This window comes from Pseudophryne corroboree, chromosome 6 (assembly GCF_028390025.1).
Source record: "Pseudophryne corroboree isolate aPseCor3 chromosome 6, aPseCor3.hap2, whole genome shotgun sequence".
Taxonomy (NCBI): domain Eukaryota; kingdom Metazoa; phylum Chordata; class Amphibia; order Anura; family Myobatrachidae; genus Pseudophryne; species Pseudophryne corroboree.
The window spans coordinates 821802835-821824257 of NC_086449.1; the positions used below are offsets into that span (position 1 = coordinate 821802835).

At 51.1% G+C, this 21423-nt stretch overlaps 1 protein-coding gene across 1 annotated transcript in view; it reads right to left on the reverse strand.

Annotated features, from left to right (window-relative positions):
• Positions 1 to 5775, reverse strand: part of LOC134933754 (E3 ubiquitin/ISG15 ligase TRIM25-like) — a 60854-nt gene extending 55079 nt beyond the window's left edge. Inside the window, exon 1 of the mRNA XM_063929183.1 lies at positions 5720 to 5775. Within this exon, the coding sequence (XP_063785253.1) occupies positions 5720 to 5729 (10 nt within the window). The 5' untranslated portion in view covers positions 5730 to 5775. The remainder of the gene's footprint in view (positions 1 to 5719) is intronic.
• Between the last annotated feature and the right edge of the window lie 15648 nt (positions 5776 to 21423).

Sequence of the window (21423 nt, forward strand, 5' to 3'; positions counted from 1 at the left end):
CATTGGGTACAACTGCATTTTTTAGGAGACTGGTGAGTCTTTTTCTGACGTCCGTGTACATTCTCGGTATCGCCTGCCTAGAGAAGTGGAACCTAGATGGTATTTGGTAACGGGGGCACACTGCCTCAATAAATTGTCTAGTTCCCTGTGAACTAACGGCGGATACCGGACGCACGTCTAACACCAACATAGTTGTCAAGGACTCAGTTATCCGCTTTGCAGTAGGATGACTGCTGTGATATTTCATCTTCCTCGCAAAGGACTGTTGAACAGTCAATTGCTTACTGGAAGTAGTACAAGTGGGCTTACGACTTCCCCTCTGGGATGACCATCGACTCCCAGCGGCAACAACAGCAGCGCCAGCAGCAGTAGGCGTTACACGCAAGGATGCATCGGAGGAATCCCAGGCAGGAGAGGACTCGTCAGACTTGCCAGTGACATGGCCTGCAGGACTATTGGCATTCCTGGGGAAGGAGGAAATTGACACTGAGGGAGTTGGTGGGGTGGTTTGCGTGAGCTTGGTTACAAGAGGAAGGGATTTACTGGTCAGTGGACTGCTTCCGCTGTCACCCAAAGTTTTTGAACTTGTCACTGACTTATTATGAATGCGCTGCAGGTGACGTATAAGGGAGGATGTTCCGAGGTGGTTAACGTCCTTACCCCTACTTATTACAGCTTGACAAAGGGAACACACGGCTTGACACCTGTTGTCCGCATTTCTGGTGAAATACCTCCACACCGAAGAGCTGATTTTTTTGGTATTTTCACCTGGCATGTCAACGGCCATATTCCTCCCACGGACAACAGGTGTCTCCCCGGGTGCCTGACTTAAACAAACCACCTCACCATCAGAATCCTCCTGGTCAATTTCCTCCCCAGCGCCAGCAACACCCATATCCTCCTCATCCTGGTGTACTTCAACACTGACATCTTCAATCTGACTATCAGGAACTGGACTGCGGGTGCTCCTTCCAGCACTTGCAGGGGGCGTGCAAATGGTGGAAGGCGCATGCTCTTCACGTCCAGTGTTGGGAAGGTCAGGCATCGCAACCGACACAATTGGACTCTCCTTGTGGATTTGGGATTTCAAAGAACGCACAGTTCTTTGCGGTGCTTTTGCCAGCTTGAGTCTTTTCAGTTTTCTAGCGAGAGGCTGAGTGCTTCCATCCTCATGTGAAGCTGAACCACTAGCCATGAACATAGGCCAGGGCCTCAGCCGTTCCTTGCCACTCCGTGTGGTAAATGGCATATTGGCAAGTTTACGCTTCTCCTCCGACAATTTTATTTTAGGTTTTGGAGTCCTTTTTTTACTGATATTTGGTGTTTTGGTTTTGACATGCTCTGTACTATGCCATTGGGCATCGGCCTTGGCAGACGACGTTGCTGGCATTTCATCGTCTCGGCCATGACTAGTGGCAGCAGCTTCAGCACGAGGTGGAAGTGGATCTTGATCTTTCCCTAATTTTGGAACCTCAACATTTTTGTTCTCCATATTTTAATAGGCACAACTAAAAGGCACCTCAGGTAAACAATGCAGATGGATGGATTGGATACTAGTATACAATTATGGACGGGCTGCCGAGTGCCGACACAGAGGTAGCCACAGCCGTGAACTACCGCACTGTACTGTGTCTGCTGCTAATATATAGACTGGTTGATAAAGAGATAGTATACTCGTAACTAGTATGTATGTATAAAGAAAGAAAAAAAAACCACGGTTAGGTCACTGGTATATACAATTATGGACGGGCTGCGGAGTGCCGACACAGAGGTAGCCACAGCCGTGAACTACCGCACTGTACTGTGTCTGCTGCTAATATATAGACTGGTTGATAAAGAGATAGTATACTCGTAACTAGTATGTATGTATAAAGAAAGGAAAAAAAACCACGGTTAGGTGGTATATACAATTATGGACGGGCTGCCGAGTGCCGACACAGAGGTAGCCACAGCCGTGAACTACCGCACTGTACTGTGTCTGCTGCTAATATATAGACTGGTTGATAAAGAGATAGTATACTCGTAACTAGTATGTATGTATAAAGAAAGAAAAAAAAACCACGGTTAGGTCACTGGTATATACAATTATGGACGGGCTGCCGAGTGCCGACACAGAGGTAGCCACAGCCGTGAACTACCGCACTGTACTGTGTCTGCTGCTAATATATAGACTGGTTGATAAAGAGATAGTATACTCGTAACTAGTATGTATGTATAAAGAAAGAAAAAAAAACCACGGTTAGGTCACTGGTATATACAATTATGGACGGGCTGCCGAGTGCCGACACAGAGGTAGCCACAGCCGTGAACTACCGCACTGTACTGTGTCTGCTGCTAATATATAGACTGGTTGATAAAGAGATAGTATACTCGTAACTAGTATGTATGTATAAAGAAAGAAAAAAAAACCACGGTTAGGTCACTGGTATATACAATTATGGACGGGCTGCGGAGTGCCGACACAGAGGTAGCCACAGCCGTGAACTACCGCACTGTACTGTGTCTGCTGCTAATATATAGACTGGTTGATAAAGAGATAGTATACTCGTAACTAGTATGTATGTATAAAGAAAGAAAAAAAAACCACGGTTAGGTGGTATATACAATTATGGACGGGCTGCCGAGTGCCGACACAGAGGTAGCCACAGCCGTGAACTACCGCACTGTACTGTGTCTGCTGCTAATATATAGACTGGTTGATAAAGAGATAGTATACTCGTAACTAGTATGTATGTATAAAGAAAGAAAAAAAAACCACGGTTAGGTCACTGGTATATACAATTATGGACGGGCTGCCGAGTGCCGACACAGAGGTAGCCACAGCCGTGAACTACCGCACTGTACACTGGTTGATAAAGAGATAGTAGTATACTCGTAACAACTAGTATGACGACGGTATAAAGAATGAAAAAAAAACCACGGTTAGGTGGTATATAATACAATTATGGTTGGACGGACTGCCTGCCGAGTGCCGACACAGAGGTAGCCACAGCCGTGAACTACCGCACTGTACACTGGTTGATAAAGAGATAGTAGTATACTCGTAACAACTAGTATGACGACGGTATAAAGAATGAAAAAAAAACCACGGTTAGGTGGTATATAATACAATTATGGTTGGACGGACTGCCTGCCGAGTGCCGACACAGAGGTAGCCACAGCCGTGAACTACCGCACTGTACTGTGTCTGCTGCTAATATAGACTGGTTGATAAAGAGATAGTATACAATACTACTAATATACTGGTGGTCAGGCACTGGTCACCACTAGTCACACTGGCAGTGGCACTCCTGCAGCAAAAGTGTGCACTGTTTAATTTTAATATAATATTATTTATCATGTACTCCTGGCTCCTGCTATAACAACCTGCAGTGCTCCCCAGTCTCCCCCACAATTATAAGCTTTATATACAATACATTGATGTGCAGCACACTGGGCTGAGCAGTGCACACAGACTGAGTCACTGTGTGACTGTGTATCGTTTTTTTCAGGCAGAGAACGGATATATTAAATAAAACAAACAACTGCACTGTCTCTGGTGGTCACTGGTCACTGTGGTCGTCAGTCACTAAACTCTGTCTGCACTCTGCACTCTCTTCTAATCTACAGTATCACAGCAATCTCTCTCTCTCTCTCTCTTCTAAATCTAATCTAAATGGAGAGGACGCCAGCCACGTCCTCTCCCTATCAATCTCAATGCACGTGTGAAAATGGCGGCGACGCGCGGCTCCTTATATAGAATCCGAGTCTCGCGAGAATCCGACAGCGTCATGATGACGTTCGGGCGCGCTCGGGTTAACCGAGCAAGGCGGGAAGATCCGAGTCTGCTCGGACCCGTGAAAAAAAAAGTGAAGTTCGTGCGGGTTCGGATTCAAAGAAACCGAACCCGCTCATCTCTAATCTTAGCATCTTAAAATTGCGAACGAAAGATTTGCAATATTGCGATAAGACATCTCTGTGCAGTTTCTGAGTAGCTCGAGACTTACTCTTCCAGTGCGATCAGTTCAGTGCTTGTCGTTCCTGGTTTGACGTCACAAACACACCCAGCGTTCGCCCAGACACTCCTCCGTTTCTTCAGCCACTCCTGCGTTTTTTCCGGAAACGGTAGCGTTTTTCCCCACACGCCCATAAAACGGCGTGTTTCCGCCCAGTAACACCCATTTCCTGTCAATCACATTACGATCGCCTGAACGAAGAAAAAGCCGTGAGTAAAATTCCTAACTTCTTAGCAAATTTACTTGACGCAGTCGCAGTGAGAACATTGCGCGTGCGCACTAAGCGGAAAATCGCTGCGATGCGATGAAATTTACCGAGCGCACAACTCGGAATGACCACCTTTATTCCCACTCGGGTGGTGGTGTGGACTCACCACCAAGTGGGAATTTAAGGCTGTCCTCGGGATTCAGACCGCCGCCATTTCACCGGCTGTCGGAATTCCAGCGTTGGTATCCTGAACACTGGGATCCCTCAGCCAGTATATTAACTGCATCCTGTAAAACCAGATATATAACTATCCTACCCTAATCCAGTCCTTGGCTTTCCTGGAAGCCGCTACCATCTGCTTGGAAGTGCTGCCAGGTGAGCGCTCTCCACGGGGCTGATCTTCTGAGACCCCTCCATGAAAACCCCCTCAGACCATTGGCCCCCACTACCATCCCCCCCGCACTCCCATGGACCATCGGCTGCTGCCTACCGCTACCACCCACCTACCCATCAGACAACGCTATCACCCACATCACCTTTCCCCCGGAGCTTCGGACCACTTTAAAGCACTCACCACCTGGACCGTCAGCTCCCCCGCATGGACTGTCAGGCACCGCTAGCATGACCCCACTCCACACCTCTCCTTTATTTAAGCTGGCTCCTCTCTACATCACACACAACGCACCGCAGAGTGGCGTCTGGGGCTGGCACAAGAATAAATACTCGTCAACAAAAAGTCTTGCTGGAGGGCCCCCTGGGACCATCCCAGTGTCCATTAACACATCCACCTCCCCACACAGCCATAAATATATATCTATATACACAAACACACACACTACGCACACATACAGTACATACTACAGACATACAGTACACACATACAGTATACACAAACACACACACTACGCACACATACAGTACATACTACAGACATACGGTACACACACATACAGTATACACAAACATACAGTATACACTATACACACATACAGTACACATATAAACAGTACACACGCCACACATACAGTATATACAGTACACACAGTATACACTACACACACACAAACAGTACACACTCCACACACACAGTATACACTACACAGACATACAGTACACACACATGCAGTATACACACACATAAAATACTCATAGAAACAGTACACACACACATGCAGTATACACTACACACACACACACACACACACACACATACAGTATATACAGTATACACTACACACAAACACTCCACACATACAGTATACACTACACAGACATACAGTACACACACATCCAGTATACACACACACACAAAAAAAATACACATAGAAACAGTACACACACACATGCATTATACACTACACACACATACAGTACACACAGTATACACTACACACACACTCCACACATACAGTACACACACACACACACACACACACACACACACACACACACACACACACATACAGTATTTTTCACCAATTGATGTTACTCATTAAGAAGCCATTATAAAACTTACCAGGGTTCATTTATGCAGCAGCAGCAGCTCCTCGTGTAGTCTGGGGGGCGGAGCTTGTGAGTGACTCATGTGCTCAGGACCCCGGAGAAGGAGAGACTGGAGGGAAGATGCGGCCACCACACTGCCTGCACTGTTCTGTGACTCATTTTAGGTAAGAGTGCTGGAGTTGGGGAAGCAGGGCATGGGGGAGGGAGAGAGGATGGCCGCTGGCAGTCTGTGACAGGAAAAAGTTTTTTTTTCCTGTCAACGCTGTCAGGCTCCTCCTGTGGGCCTATTTTCAATGGGGGGCCTGGAGCTGCAGCTCCATCCGCCCCATTCTTAATCCGGCCCTGTTCTGACCCGTTGCACTCTACAGTTTATCACAGCGCATCGATCGGGTCAGAACTGCGCTGTCGCTGAGCTACGATCACCTCTGCCTGATTGATAGGCAGAGGCGGTCGCTGGGCGGGGGGGTGGAACGGCGGCTTTTGGCCGCCGTTTCGTGGGTGTGGTCCGGCCAACACAGGCGTGGCCGGACCGTGTGGGGGTGCGGGCCGTAGCGGCTGCGTGATTTCACACGCAGCCGCTGTGGGCCGGGGAGAGACGAGTAGCTCCCGGCCAGCACACGCTAAAGCTGCGCTGGCCGGGAGCTATTCCTAAAGTGCAAAAGCATCGCCGCTGTGCGATGCCTTTGCACTTGTTGCTGCAGACATGTAACAAAATAATAACAGCATTCCTAGACACTGGGTTTCCCGTGCACCAATACAGGAGCTGATGCCGGATTTGCAGGTAACATGGGTGTTTATTACACATAATACTAGCAAATGACAAAAGAGCATATTTTTACCCATATGCAGATCTAGAGGTGGAAGGTCAGTCACAGTAGCCTAGCACCCGCTGTATACCGGGGACACATCACAGACACAGGGACGGTGATAGGGTGTTCAGCGCCCTCCTGCAAATACAGATGTGGCCACTCTCACCCTACCAGCGAGCGGCCGCATTGTGTTCAGGACTAGTCCATTCGCAGGAGCGTACACACGATCCTATGAATTGAGGGCGCATGCAAGTATGCTTATTGCGTCAGATGAGTCGCATTTGCCGCAATTAGCCTATAATCTGAGAGGAGGGTGCTAGTGAGCGGGTGAACAGAGAGAGGGGTGTTTGGGAGAGGGTAATGGCAGGGGAAAGGCAGTGTGAGACAGGGAGAGAGTGACACTAGCAAGAGTCATTTGGTAACAGTGAGAGGGTGACGAGCAGAGGGTGAAAAGAGGGTGATGGGGAGAGGGGGAGAGCCAGTGGGTGACAGAGTGTGACAGAAGAGAAAGGTGACGAGGAGAGGGTGATGGGGAGAGGGTGGGAGCCAGTGGGTGACAGGAGAGAAAGGTGACGAGGAGAGGGTGATGGGGAGTGGGTTAGAGTCATTGGGTTATGAAAGAGTCAGTAGGTGACAGGGGAGAGGGTAATAGCAGGGGGAGATGGGTAGAGAGTGGCAGGAAAGAGAGGTGACTGGCAAAGGTTGAGAGTCAGTGGGTGACAGGAGAGAGAGGTGATAGGGAAAGGGTGAGAGTCAGTGGGTGAGAGTGTGACAGGAGGGAGAGATGAGGGGAAGAGTCAGTGGGTGACAGGAGAGAGAGGTGATAGGGAAAGGGTGAGAGTCAGTGGGTGACAGGAGAGAGGTGATGGGGAAAGGGTTAGAGTCAGTGGGTTCCAAGAGAGTCAGTAGAGGGAGAGAGCCAGAGAGGCGACTGGTTAAGGATAACGGCAGGGGAGATGGGCAGACAGTGACAAGCAGAGGATGAAAAGAGAGGGTGATGGGGAGAGGGTGAGAGTCAGTGGGTGACAGGAGAGAGAGAGGTGACAGGGAGAGGGTCAGAGTCAGTGGGTGACAGGGAGAGGGTGAGAGTCAGTGGTAGACAGGGAGAGGGTCAGAGTCAGTGGGTGACAGGGAGAGGGTGAGAGGGGTCAGAGTCAGTGGGTGACAGGGAGAGGGTGAGAGTCAGTGGTAGACAGGGAGAGGGTCAGAGTCAGTGGGTGACAGGTGAGAGAGGTGATGGGGAAGGCAGTGGGTGACAGATAGTAGGAAACTGCATTAGTCAGAAGAAAAGAACATAGTAACATATACAGAAAAGTCTGGCCTTTCAGTCGCAGGGGGAGAAAACACCTCTGAATTGCTGGGCCCCAGATGACTAACTAAGCAATTCAAAGTTTGAAATTAACTTAGACTTTCATTACTCACCTTACACAGCGCTGCCTCTCCTCTGGTTCTCGTCTTCTTCCCCAGCGATGCAGAGAGATCTGCCAGAGACCGGCCGGCCACAATACCGCAGCTAAGCTCTACCCCTTCCCTGCACACACTACACTATCCCTGCTACCCTGCATGCCCCTCCACACACACACTACACCACACTTACCTTCTCTGGACGGCTTCATTCTTCATGCAGGAGCTGGTCCAGCAGTTGGAGGATGCAACAGCCGGGAACAGATGACAGTGGAGAGCAGAAGAAGGCGAGGATTTCCTCGCACCGCCGGGTTTTCAGAGCAGAAAACAGCTTGCGTCACACATTAATATGCCCCTTCCCCCCCGTAGCACACATTAATATGCCCGTTCCCCCCATAGCACATATTAATATGCCCCTTCCCCCCCGTAGCACACATTAATATGCCCCTCCCCCCCATAGCACATATTAATATGCCCCTTCCCCCGTAGCACACATTAAAATGCCCCTCCCCCGTAGCACACATTAATATGCCCCTCCCCCCATAGCACACATTAATATGCCCATTTCCCCCCGCGTCATAGGCCCTGCCCCCCGGCGTCTGACGTCAGACGCTGGCCGGGAGCCAAAGGAAAAGACCGCGCGCAGGAGCGCTGGAGACGCCGGGCAGGAGCCGAAGAAGGAGGCCGCGCTGAAGAGCGGCGAAGAGCCGGACAAGGAGAAGCAGCGCGTCGGAAGAAGAGGATGGTAGACGCCGGAGGAAGAGCTCCGGTGGCCGCTAAAGAGGCCAGAAGACGTCGGGTTCCTGAAAGAAGATGTCCAGCGGCGGCTGGACGTGGAGGAGCGGAGGCGACGTCGCTGGCCAGGACGGGTCAGCGGCAGAAGAGGGCGCCGGAGACCCCCGGATCAGGTGAGGCCTCAGTGAGGCTACTTCCACCCCCCTCTCCTTTCCTCCCAAGACCATCAGGGACGGGCATTAAGCCCGGGGGCACAGTTCAGGCACTAGGCCTGTGGCGCAGATAGGAGTTTGGGGGTCACCATTTGATTTGGTGGTTTCGGCGTTAGGCCCAAGCCACCTAAACTGCGCAGTAGGCGGACAGCAGGCCCGAGGGGCACAATCAGGCAATAGGCCTGGGGGATATTAGAAGGCATTAGGCCCTAGTTTAGTTGGCGGCAGCTAGGGATATAAGGTGACCCTGGGCACTAGGCCCAGGTCACCCAACGGGTGACAAGTTAGGTGGGCACTAGGCCCGTGGGTGATGTCAGGCCTGTGGCCTGTGCGCAAATAGGGGGCACTAGGCCCAATAAAAAAGTGGTTCCCCCAAGGTGTATAGGTAGGCAGGCCCGCTCGTCCTGAGCCCCTGGAAAGACAGCGTACGGGAGGTGGGTGAGCTGTGCGGCCCCCACTACCTGGTGTTCTGATTCAGGTACTTAAGGGGACAGCACTGTGGTCGTTGCTTGCACTGTGTATTGTGATGTATGTTGTTACCGTGCAGGACAAAGTGTGAGCTTGTTAAGTCTGTGTTTAGTTTTGTTGCACCACACCCACAGAGCTAGTTTGAGGGCTCTGCCGTTGTAGTATAGGGGTGTTACACTAGGTTGGAGTTAGGCCCTGCACGGCTGTTTGTTGGTTGGTTGGTTGGTTGGTTGGTTGGTTGGTTGGTTGGTTGGTTGGTTTGTTTGCCTCCTTACAGGGATCTGTAAGAGGAGAAGACGTTCGCAGTGCGGAACTGACGGTGAGTAGCATCTGTGTACGTTTGTCCCTTTGTCTGTCCCCGAGCGCCGGAATAGGGGTTTGCTCACGGACGTGAGAACCACCTTCATCACACTACGCGCGAGAGTGCGAGTGTGTGAATTCTGGGTGGCTGAGGCTTTGTGCCTGTGATGACCTTTCACCCAACCGGTGAAGGTCGCCGTCACCCCTGGGGTATTCCCTTTTCCAGTGGAAGAAGGGTTGATACCCCCCCTTAAGGTAGTCTATTTCTCCTCAGCTCGTTCGTCCGTCAGCTCCGAGAGGGAATCGACGTGTCCAGGTCCAGTCTGAAGATTTCCAGGTATGTTGAAGGTTCCGGTACCTGAAGGTGAGAGACTGCGGCGCCTGGTGAGTAGCGAAACTACACCTGCACGGCAGCAGGCACCACACCGCCAGCCTCTTACATTTTGGCGTAGTCGGCAGGATCAAGGATCACGGACCGCGGACACGATGTGGAACGTCCCCAAGAAGACCTCCCTGCGGACGGCTCCGGAACAGACCCACCCCCGGATGTGTGCGGACCAGAGCAACTGGGTGACGGTGTCTGGGGCAGACCTCCTGAAGATGGTGCAGCAGTCGGTCCAGCATGGAAAGGAAGAGCCCCGGCAGAAGTGACGCCCTGCAAGAAATGTCGGCAAACGGGACACTTTGCCGACGAATGTACTTGGCGAGAGACATCCCCAAAGAAGGTGGTCCAGGAAGCGGACCGAAGACGTCAGAAGGGCCAAGCACAGAAAGAGTACTGGTGTTTGCTCTGCGGAAACTACGGGCATGTGCATGACAGTTGTCCCTGGGATGAAGAGTTGAGCCAAGACGAGGGTGATTTCTGGTGTGAAAGCTATGGAGATCCCCGACATCGGCTCCCAGAGTGTCCATGGACGGAGGACAGGACAGACTACGAAGCCACGGTGAAGCAGCTGACGGAGTCTCGTCAGCAACTTTGGGACCGGGTGGCTGCAGAGCCCGTGTGCGAGCTCTGCGAGACTAGGGGACATGAGCTTCCCGATTGTCCGTGGAGTGAAGACCGGATGATTGCGGGTGGTCGTGCCCAGAGATGGGAGGAGGAAACCAGAGACATGGAGCGGAAGAGCCTGCTTGAAGTTAGTTCGCAGGCGCCCATTTCATCTGAGCCGGAACCAACGGGTAAAGATCTCTCAGTGAAGGAGGTGGCCAAGGAACCCGTTTTGGAGAAGGTGGCAGTGACCCTCCCTTGTTGGAAGTGTTTGCGATCAGGACATTCGGGCAATGAGTGTCCCTGGGAAGATGCCACGGACCTACTCTGTCCCAAGAAGGCGCTCCCAGTAACGCAGGATCCTTTCCCGCATAAGGTGGAGGTGGACGACTGGGAGGAGAAGAAACCACGCTGTGAGGAAAGGCGTGAAGACCCAGTGACAAGGACGTCCGAAAACTCCCCGCGTTGGAACCGTCCACGACCAGTACGTGCGGAACAGGTGTGTCCTGGGTACCAAGAGATGCCAGTGGAAGCGAAGGAGTACGTTGAGGAAGTAGAGATGCCAGCGATAGAGAAGTACGCTGAGGAATTAGAGATGCCAGCGGATGAGGAATTAGAGATGCCAGCGGAAGAGAAGTACGCTGAAGGATTAGAGATGCCAGCGGAAGGGACTAAGTACGCTGAGGAGGAAAATAATCCCCTAGTCCAGGTATCGGTGGAGGAGGACTCGGACTACGGTGAGATGTCCGCCGACGAATCCCTCCAAGAGCAGATTAAGGACGACTCGGGCATTGGGAGTGCCGACGAGTGTGACTGGCAGGATCGGGTGGAGTCGTGCTTCCAGTTGATGGCCCTCCATGAAGAGAAGGAGATAGTCCTGGAGCAAGAATGCCTGCCAGAAGTGCCGAGTTGGACAGACGTACGGGGAGAGGATCGTGATGCCGTGGGAGGACCCGTTCCAGAGGAAGACATAGGACCTTTGGAGATGCCCCACGAGGAAACGCGACAGATGGTGGTTGTTGCCCGGGAGGAAATGGATGCCCCGGAGGATTCCGCTGTTGGGTGGTGGTCAGTACCACACCCTGAAGACAGGGACAATGCCCCAGATGATAGGGGAGGCCAAGAGTGGGTGACTGTTGTCCCCGTGGAGGAAGATTCCCCTTGGTGGCCCACGTCGAGCGACCGCGAGGAGATGCCACTCCCCCAGAGGATCCACCGATGGAGGTCGGGAGGAACGAAGAGGAGGAATCCGGAACCGGTAGAGGAAGGATGTGGGGTCACAGTCTGTCCGGGCTGGGCCCCCGAATGCACCCTCGCCGGAAGGACCTTAGAATTCCCTGACCCGCGGACAAGGGATATCGTGAGTACCTTTGTAGGGACTACAAAGGAAAAAGGGGGGGGGGGATGTAGAGATGTGCCCTGTGTCCCAGGGCACATCAGAGGTGCAGACCCTAGCTTTGGGCAGCACTGGAGCAGCTTGTCTGTCCCCAGCGCCTGTCGGCGTACAGCAGCGGCGGGTGTCTGGTGCTGGGATCAGACGTTTCCCTGCACCAGATGGTCAAAGGCGACGGGCAGGTAGTCTATTTCTCCTCAGCTCGTTCGTCCGTCAGCTCCGAGAGAGAATCGACGTGTCCGGCTCCAGTCTGAAGATTTCCAGGTCCGTTAAAGGTTTCGGTACCTGAAGGTGAGAGAGTGCGGCGCCTGGTGAGTAGCGAAACTACACCTGCACGGCAGCAGGCACCACACCGCCACCCTCTTACATCAGCACAGCTTCCGGGCTCGGGAGGTGGCTGCCCGGCTTCTGCTTTCAGCACAGTGCAGAGGCGGGGACAGAGAGGAGAGAGAGGGGGGAACGCCCTACAGGAGCAGAGTCTTTAATCTGGCGGCGCCGCTGCGCTGCCTGTCATACCTGCTTGTGACAAGAGCAGGCTGCAGAAGCCGGCATGTACTAACAGTGCATAACATTAGCAAGGTGCAGCGCAGGGAGAGCGCATCTCTGGCACAGCGCCTCCCTTCTTTGCAGACCTTGCTGAGCGGCTAGCGCCGGGCCTGCACAGACACATAAGAACCATTTCCCTTACATGCCACAACTGCATTTGCTGGTCGCATCATATAAACAGCTAAATCCCTCTAATACAGCAGAAACAACTCCCCGTCTCACATACACAAAACAAACCGCTTACCCACGCAGCTGACAAATTATTTTCCGAAAAACTGCTCAGAAAATGTTGAAAATGTTTTATTCGTGAATTAGGTGATGAATGTGTATTTCACCTTATTCAAAATGATTAAAATAAAAATTTTAAAAAAAATGTTTTTCTTTTAAAAAGATTTTTTTTACAAACATCGGAACATTGGTCATCACCATCGGAAACATTGCGACCATCGCTGCTTTCATTTTGAAAGCAGGTACAGCTACCAGGTACACGGGGGAGGTTTGGGGGGCTGCAGCTGCTGGGTGGGGGGTCCTGTCGTGCTGACCAATCAGCAGTGATCCGGTCCCTCTGACGTTTCTCTTCCCTGCCGATACAAACACTCTCTACATGACTGATCGCATCCTGTGCGACAAGGTCAGATAAGACACCTGGTGGTGTGGTCGCATCTGATGCCACCATGCCAGGCAAGTGGTTAAATACACTCACAGAAGCATATTCTGTGCCCGAGTGACAAAGCATTAATCACTGTCAGCGCAACATGGGCGCAGCTATCGTGGGTACAGGGGATGTGACTGCTATGGGCCCTGAGCTGCCCCCTGGGCCTGTCCCAGCCCAACTCCCTCCCAATCACTACAAGGATTAAGGGGCCCATTTATCAAAAAGTATTTGTGGTTATGTCCCCGAAAACACTCGTTTTCGGGGGCTAATGGCAAATACTAGGTATCCCCCGTATGTATGAAGGAGGGATCGCAGCAGGTGTCGGAGATACCTGCTGCGATCCCTCCATTTCCGGCCGCAGCCTGCCCGATTCATATTGACACCCGCAGCTACTGCTATCTCTTGATTGCGGCATCCCATTATAGCCTATGGGCTACAAATCACAGGATTTACAGTAGTTCCGGAAGTGTTCCACAGGAATCCTCCGCTGGAAACGGTCCCTGTGCACGGCTGTCACTGTGACTGCGCAGAGGCCCGGACACCCCGCTTGGCACATCGCAGGGACGGGATCCTTTCAGAGCCCTTGTCCCTGCATGTGCAGGGTGATACATGCCGCTGATAGGATGGCATATTGCAATGTGATCCTGGGCAGTAAGACGTCACCCAGATGACATACAATATGCTGTCCTTGATAAATGGGCCTGTAAGGCAGCTAGCTACTGCTTGGTCTGCTAGGACGTCCCCCGCAGCATGGCCACGCCTCCTCCCAGAGGAGCTTCCCAACACAGGTCTCTCAGCAACGTCTCATACCTGGTGGTGTATTGGGGGAGGGGGTGTCAGGCAGGTGGGCTCATACAGGAGATATGTGCTCCTTCATGTACATCCACCTGGTAATATAACACCTTTCTTACTATTGGCCTCAATAAGGAGCCTTCCCTGCCATGTACTGTAAGGGGGTATCCATTTTGATGGTCGTCAGTCATTAGGTCAACCACTATTGGTCGACATTGAAATGGTCGACACCTGAAAATGGTTAACATATGAAAGGTCGACTCATGAAAATGTGAGTGACAGCGATGTGACCCGGTATCAGCGTGTGTGAGTGACAGTGATGTGACCTGGTATCAGCGTGTGTGACAGTGATGTGACCTGGTATCAGTGTGTGTGACAGTGATGTGACCTGGTATCAGTGTGTGTGAGTGACAGTGATGTGACCTGGTATCAGTGTGTGTGAGTGACAGTGATGTGACCTGGTATCAGCGTGTGTGTGTGTGACAGTGATGTGACCTGGTATCAGTGTGTGTGTGTGTGTGACAGTGATGTGACCTGGTATCAGTGTGTGAATGACAGTGATGTGACCTGGTATCAGCGTGTGTGTGTGACAGTGATGTGACCTGGTATCAGTGTGTGTGAGTGACAGTGATGTGACCTGGTATCAGTGTGTGTGAGTGACAGTGATGTGACCTGGTATCAGTGTGTGTGACAGTGATGTGACCTGGTATCAGTGTGTGTGAGTGACAGTGATGTGACCTGGTATCAGTGTGTGAGTGACAGTGATGTGACCTGGTATCAGCGTGTGTGAGTGACAGTGATGTGACCTGGTATCAGCGTGTGTGTGTGACAGTAATGTGACCTGGTATCAGCGTGTGTGTGTGTGACAGTAATGTGACCTGGTATCAGTGTGTGTGTGACAGTGATGTGACCTGGTATCAGCGTGTGTGTGAGTGACAGTGATGTGACCTGGTATCAGCGTGTGTGTGACAGTGATGTGACCTGGTATCAGCGTGTGTGAGTGACAGTGATGTGACCTGGTATCAGCGTGTGTGAGTGACAGTGATGTGACCTGGTATCAGCGTGTGTAAGTGACAGTGATGTGACCTGGTATCAGTGTGTGTGAGTGACAGTGATGTGACCTGGTATCAGTGTGAGTGACAGTGATGTGACCTGGTATCAGCGTGTGTGAGTGACAGTGATGTGACCTGGTATCAGTGTGTGAGTGACAGTGATGTGACCTGGTATCAGCGTGTGTGAGTGACAGTGATGTGACCTGGTATCAGCGTGTGTGAGTGACAGTGATGTGACCTGGTATCAGCGTGTGTGAGTGACAGTGATGTGACCTGGTATCAGCGTGAGTGACAGTGATGTGACCTGGTATCAGCGTGTGTGTGTGACAGTGATGTGACCTGGTATCAGTGTGTGTGAGTGACAGTGATGTGACCTGGTATCAGTGTGTGTGTGTGACAGTGATGTGACCTGGTATCAGTGTGAGTGACAGTGATGTGACCTGGTATCAGCGTGTGTGAGTGACAGTGATGTGACCTGGTATCAGTGTGTGAGTGACAGTGATGTGACCTGGTATCAGCGTGTGTGAGTGACAGTGATGTGACCTGGTATCAGCGTGTGTGAGTGACAGTGATGTGACCTGGTATCAGCGTGTGTGAGTGACAGTGATGTGACCTGGTATCAGCGTGAGTGACAGTGATGTGACCTGGTATCAGCGTGTGTGTGTGACAGTGATGTGACCTGGTATCAGTGTGTGTGAGTGACAGTGATGTGACCTGGTATCAGTGTGTGTGTGTGACAGTGATGTGACCTGGTATCAGCGTGTGTGAGTGACAGTGATGTGACCTGGTATCAGCGTGTGTGAGTGACAGTGATGTGACCTGGTATCAGTGTGTGTGTGACAGTGATGTGACCTGGTATCAGTGTGTGTGTGTGACAGTGATGTGACCTGGTATCAGTGTGTGTGAGTGACAGTGATGTGACCTGGTATCAGTGTGTGTGAGTGACAGTGATGTGACCTGGTATCAGTGTGTGTGTGACAGTGATGTGACCTGGTATCAGTGTGTGTGAGTGACAGTGATGTGACCTGGTATCAGTGTGTGTGAGTGACAGTGATGTGACCTGGTATCAGTGTGTGTGACAGTGATGTGACCTGGTATCAGCGTGTGTAAGTGACAGTGATGTGACCTGGTATCAGTGTGTGTGAGTGACAGTGATGTGACCTGGTATCAGCGTGTGTGACAGTGATGTGACCTGGTATCAGCGTGTGTGACAGTGATGTGACCTGGTATTAGCGTGTGTGAGTGACAGTGATGTGACCTGGTATCAGTGTGTGTGACAGTGATGTGACCTGGTATCAGCGTGTGTGTGTGACAGTGATGTGACCTGGTATCAGTGTGTGTGAGTGACAGTGATGTGACCTGGTATCAGTGTGTGTGAGTGACAGTGATGTGACCTGGTATCAGCGTGTGTGAGTGACAGTGATGTGACCTGGTATCAGTGTGTGTGACAGTGATGTGACCTGGTATCAGTGTGTGTGAGTGACAGTGATGTGACCTGGTATCAGTGTGTGTGAGTGACAGTGATGTGACCTGGTATCAGTGTGTGTGACAGTGATGTGACCTGGTATCAGCGTGTGTGAGTGACAGTGATGTGACCTGGTATCAGTGTGTGTGAGTGACAGTGATGTGACCTGGTATCAGCGTGTGTGAGTGACAGTGATGTGACCTGGTATCAGTGTGTGTGACAGTGATGTGACCTGGTATCAGTGTGTGTGAGTGACAGTGATGTGACCTGGTATCAGTGTGTGTGAGTGACAGTGATGTGACCTGGTATCAGTGTGTGTGACAGTGATGTGACCTGGTATCAGTGTGTGTGAGTGACAGTGATGTGACCTGGTATCAGTGTGTGTGAGTGACAGTGATGTGACCTGGTATCAGCGTGTGTGAGTGACAGTGATGTGACCTGGTATCAGTGTGTGTGACAGTGATGTGACCTGGTATCAGTGTGTGTGAGTGACAGTGATGTGACCTGGTATCAGTGTGTGTGAGTGACAGTGATGTGACCTGGTATCAGTGTGTGTGACAGTGATGTGACCTGGTATCAGCGTGTGTGAGTGACAGTGATGTGACCTGGTATCAGTGTGTGTGAGTGACAGTGATGTGACCTGGTATCAGCGTGTGTGAGTGACAGTGATGTGACCTGGTATCAGTGTGTGTGAGTGACAGTGATGTGACCTGGTATCAGTGTGTGTGAGTGACAGTGATGTGACCTGGTATCAGCGTGTGTGACAGTGATGTGACCTGGTATCAGAGTGTGTGAGTGACAGTGATGTGACCTGGTATCAGTGTATGTGAGTGACAGTGATGTGACCTGGTATCAGTGTGAGTGACAGTGATGTGACCTGGTATCAGAGTGTGTGAGTGACAGTGATGTGACCTGGTATCAGTGTGTGTGAGTGACAGTGATGTGACCTGGTATCAGTGTGTGTGAGTGACAGTGATGTGACCTGGTATCAGCGTGTGTGTGTGACAGTGATGTGACCTGGTATCAGTGTGTGTGTGACAGTGATGTGACCTGGTATCAGTGTGTGTGAGTGACAGTGATGTGACCTGGTATCAGCGTGTGTGAGTGACAGTGATGTGACCTGGTATCAGCGTGTGTGAGTGACAGTGATGTGACCTGGTATCAGTGTGTGTGACAGTGATGTGACCTGGTATCAGCGTGTGTGACAGTGATGTGACCTGGTATCAGCGTGTGTGTGACAGTGATGTGACCTGGTATCAGTGTGTGTGACAGTGATGTGACCTGGTATCAGTGTGTGTGACAGTGATGTGACCTGGTATCAGCGTGTGTGTGACAGTGATGTGACCTGGTATCAGCGTGTGTGACAGTGATGTGACCTGGTATCAGCGTGTGTGACAGTGATGTGACCTGGTATCAGCGTGTGTGAGTGACAGTGATGTGACCTGGTATCAGTGTGTGTGAGTGACAGTGATGTGACCTGGTATCAGTGTGTGTGAGTGACAGTGATGTGACCTGGTATCAGCGTGTGTGTGTGACAGTGATGTGACCTGGTATCAGTGTGTGTGAGTGACAGTGATGTGACCTGGTATTAGCGTGTGTGAGTGACAGTGATGTGACCTGGTATCAGTGTGTGTGACAGTGATGCGACCTGGTATCAGCGTGTGTAAGTGACAGTGATGTGACCTGGTATCAGTGTGTGTGAGTGACAGTGATGTGACCTGGTATCAGCGTGTGTGACAGTGATGTGACCTGGTATCAGTGTGTGTGACAGTGATGTGACCTGGTATTAGCGTGTGTGAGTGACAGTGATGTGACCTGGTATCAGTGTGTGTGACAGTGATGTGACCTGGTATCAGCGTGTGTAAGTGACAGTGATGTGACCTGGTATCAGCGTGTGTGAGTGACAGTGATGTGACCTGGTATCAGCGTGTGTGAGTGACAGTGATGTAACCTGGTATCAGCGTGTGTGAGTGACAGTGATGTGACCTGGTATCAGTGTGTGTGTGTGAGTGACAGTGATGTGACCTGGTATCAGCGTGTGTGAGTGACAGTGATGTGACCTGGTATCAGTGTGTGTGACAGTGATGTGACCTGGTATTAGCGTGTGTGTGTGACAGTGATGTGACCTGGTATCAGTGTGTGTGACAGTGATGTGACCTGGTATCAGCGTGTGTGTGTGACAGTGATGTGACCTGGTATCAGTGTGTGTGACAGTGATGTGACCTGGTATCAGTGTGTGTGAGTGACAGTGATGTGACCTGGTATCAGTGTGTGTGAGTGACAGTGATGTGACCTGGTATCAGCGTGTGTGAGTGACAGTGATGTGACCTGGTATCAGTGTGTGTGACAGTGATGTGACCTGGTATCAGTGTGTGTGAGTGACAGTGATGTGACCTGGTATCAGTGTGTGTGAGTGACAGTGATGTGACCTGGTATCAGTGTGTGTGACAGTGATGTGACCTGGTATCAGCGTGTGTGAGTGACAGTGATGTGACCTGGTATCAGTGTGTGTGAGTGACAGTGATGTGACCTGGTATCAGTGTGTGTGAGTGACAGTGATGTGACCTGGTATCAGTGTATGTGAGTGACAGTGATGTGACCTGGTATCAGTGTGTGTGAGTGACAGTGATGTGACCTGGTATCAGCGTGTGTGTGTGACAGTGATGTGACCTGGTATCAGTGTGTGTGTGACAGTGATGTGACCTGGTATCAGTGTGTGTGAGTGACAGTGATGTGACCTGGTATCAGCGTGTGTGAGTGACAGTGATGTGACCTGGTATCAGCGTGTGTGAGTGACAGTGATGTGACCTGGTATCAGTGTGTGTGACAGTGATGTGACCTGGTATCAGCGTGTGTGACAGTGATGTGACCTGGTATCAGCGTGTGTGACAGTGATGTGACCTGGTATCAGCGTGTGTGAGTGACAGTGATGTGACCTGGTATCAGTGTGTGTGAGTGACAGTGATGTGACCTGGTATCAGTGTGTGTGAGTGACAGTGATGTGACCTGGTATCAGCGTGTGTGTGTGACAGTGATGTGACCTGGTATCAGTGTGTGTGTGACAGTGATGTGACCTGGTATCAGAGTGTGTGAGTGACAGTGATGTGACCTGGTATCAGCGTGTGTGAGTGACAGTGATGTGACCTGGTATCAGTGTGTGTGAGTGACAGTGATGTGACCTGGTATCAGCGTGTGTGTGTGTGTGACAGTGATGTGACCTGGTATCAGTGTGTGTGACAGTGATGTGACCTGGTATCAGCGTGTGTGTGACAGTGATGTGACCTGGTATCAGCGTGTGTGACAGTGATGTGACCTGGTATCAGTGTGTGTGTGACAGTGATGTGACCTGGTATCAGTGTGTGTGAGTGACAGTGATGTGACCTGGTATCAGCGTGTGTGAGTGACAGTGATGTGACCTGGTATCAGCGTGTGTGAGTGACAGTGATGTGACCTGGTATCAGTGTGTGTGACAGTGATGTGACCTGGTATCAGCGTGTGTGACAGTGATGTGACCTGGTATCAGCGTGTGTGACAGTGATGTGACCTGGTATCAGCGTGTGTGAGTGACAGTGATGTGACCTGGTATCAGTGTGTGTGAGTGACAGTGATGTGACCTGGTATCAGTGTGTGTGAGTGACAGTGATGTGACCCGGTATCAGCGTGTGTGTGTGACAGTGATGTGACCTGGTATCAGTGTGTGTGTGACAGTGATGTGACCTGGTATCAGAGTGTGTGAGTGACAGTGATGTGACCTGGTATCAGCGTGTGTGAGTGACAGTGATGTGACCTGGTATCAGTGTGTGTGAGTGACAGTGATGTGACCTGGTATCAGCGTGTGTGTGTGTGACAGTGATGTGACCTGGTATCAGTGTGTGTGACAGTGATGTGACCTGGTATCAGCGTGTGTAACAGTGATGTGACCTGGTATCAGTGTGTGAGTGACAGTGATGTGACCTGGTATCAGCGTGTGTGAGTGACAGTGATGTGACGTGGTATCAGCGTGTGTGAGTGACAGTGATGTGACCTGGTATCAGTGTGTGTGAGTGACAGTGATGTGACCTGGTATCAGCGTGTGTGAGTGACAGTGATGTGACCTGGTATCAGCGTGTGTGAGTGACAGTGATGTGACCTGGTATCAGCGTGTGTGAGTGACAGTGATGTGATCTGGTATCAGTGTGTGTGAGTGACAGTGATGTGACCTGGTATCAGCGTGTGTGAGTGACAGTGATGTGACCTGGTATCAGTGTGAGTGACAGTGATGTGACCTGGTATCAGTGTGTGTGACAGTGATGTGACCTGGTATCAGCGTGTGTGAGTGACAGTGATGTGACCTGGTATCAGTGTGTGTGAGTGACAGTGATGTGACCTGGTATTAGCGTGTGTGAGTGACAGTGATGTGACCTGGTATCAGTGTGTGTGACAGTGATGCGACCTGGTATCAGCGTGTGTAAGTGACAGTGATGTGACCTGGTATCAGTGTGTGTGAGTGACAGTGATGTGACCTGGTATCAGCGTGTGTGACAGTGATGTGACCTGGTATCAGTGTGTGTGACAGTGATGTGACCTGGTATTAGCGTGTGTGAGTGACAGTGATGTGACCTGGTATCAGTGTGTGTGACAGTGATGTGACCTGGTATCAGCGTGTGTAAGTGACAGTGATGTGACCTGGTATCAGCGTGTGTGAGTGACAGTGATGTGACCTGGTATCAGCGTGTGTGAGTGACAGTGATGTAACCTGGTATCAGCGTGTGTGAGTGACAGTGATGTGACCTGGTATCAGTGTGTGTGTGTGAGTGACAGTGATGTGACCTGGTATCAGCGTGTGTGAGTGACAGTGATGTGACCTGGTATCAGTGTGTGTGACAGTGATGTGACCTGGTATTAGCGTGTGTGTGTGA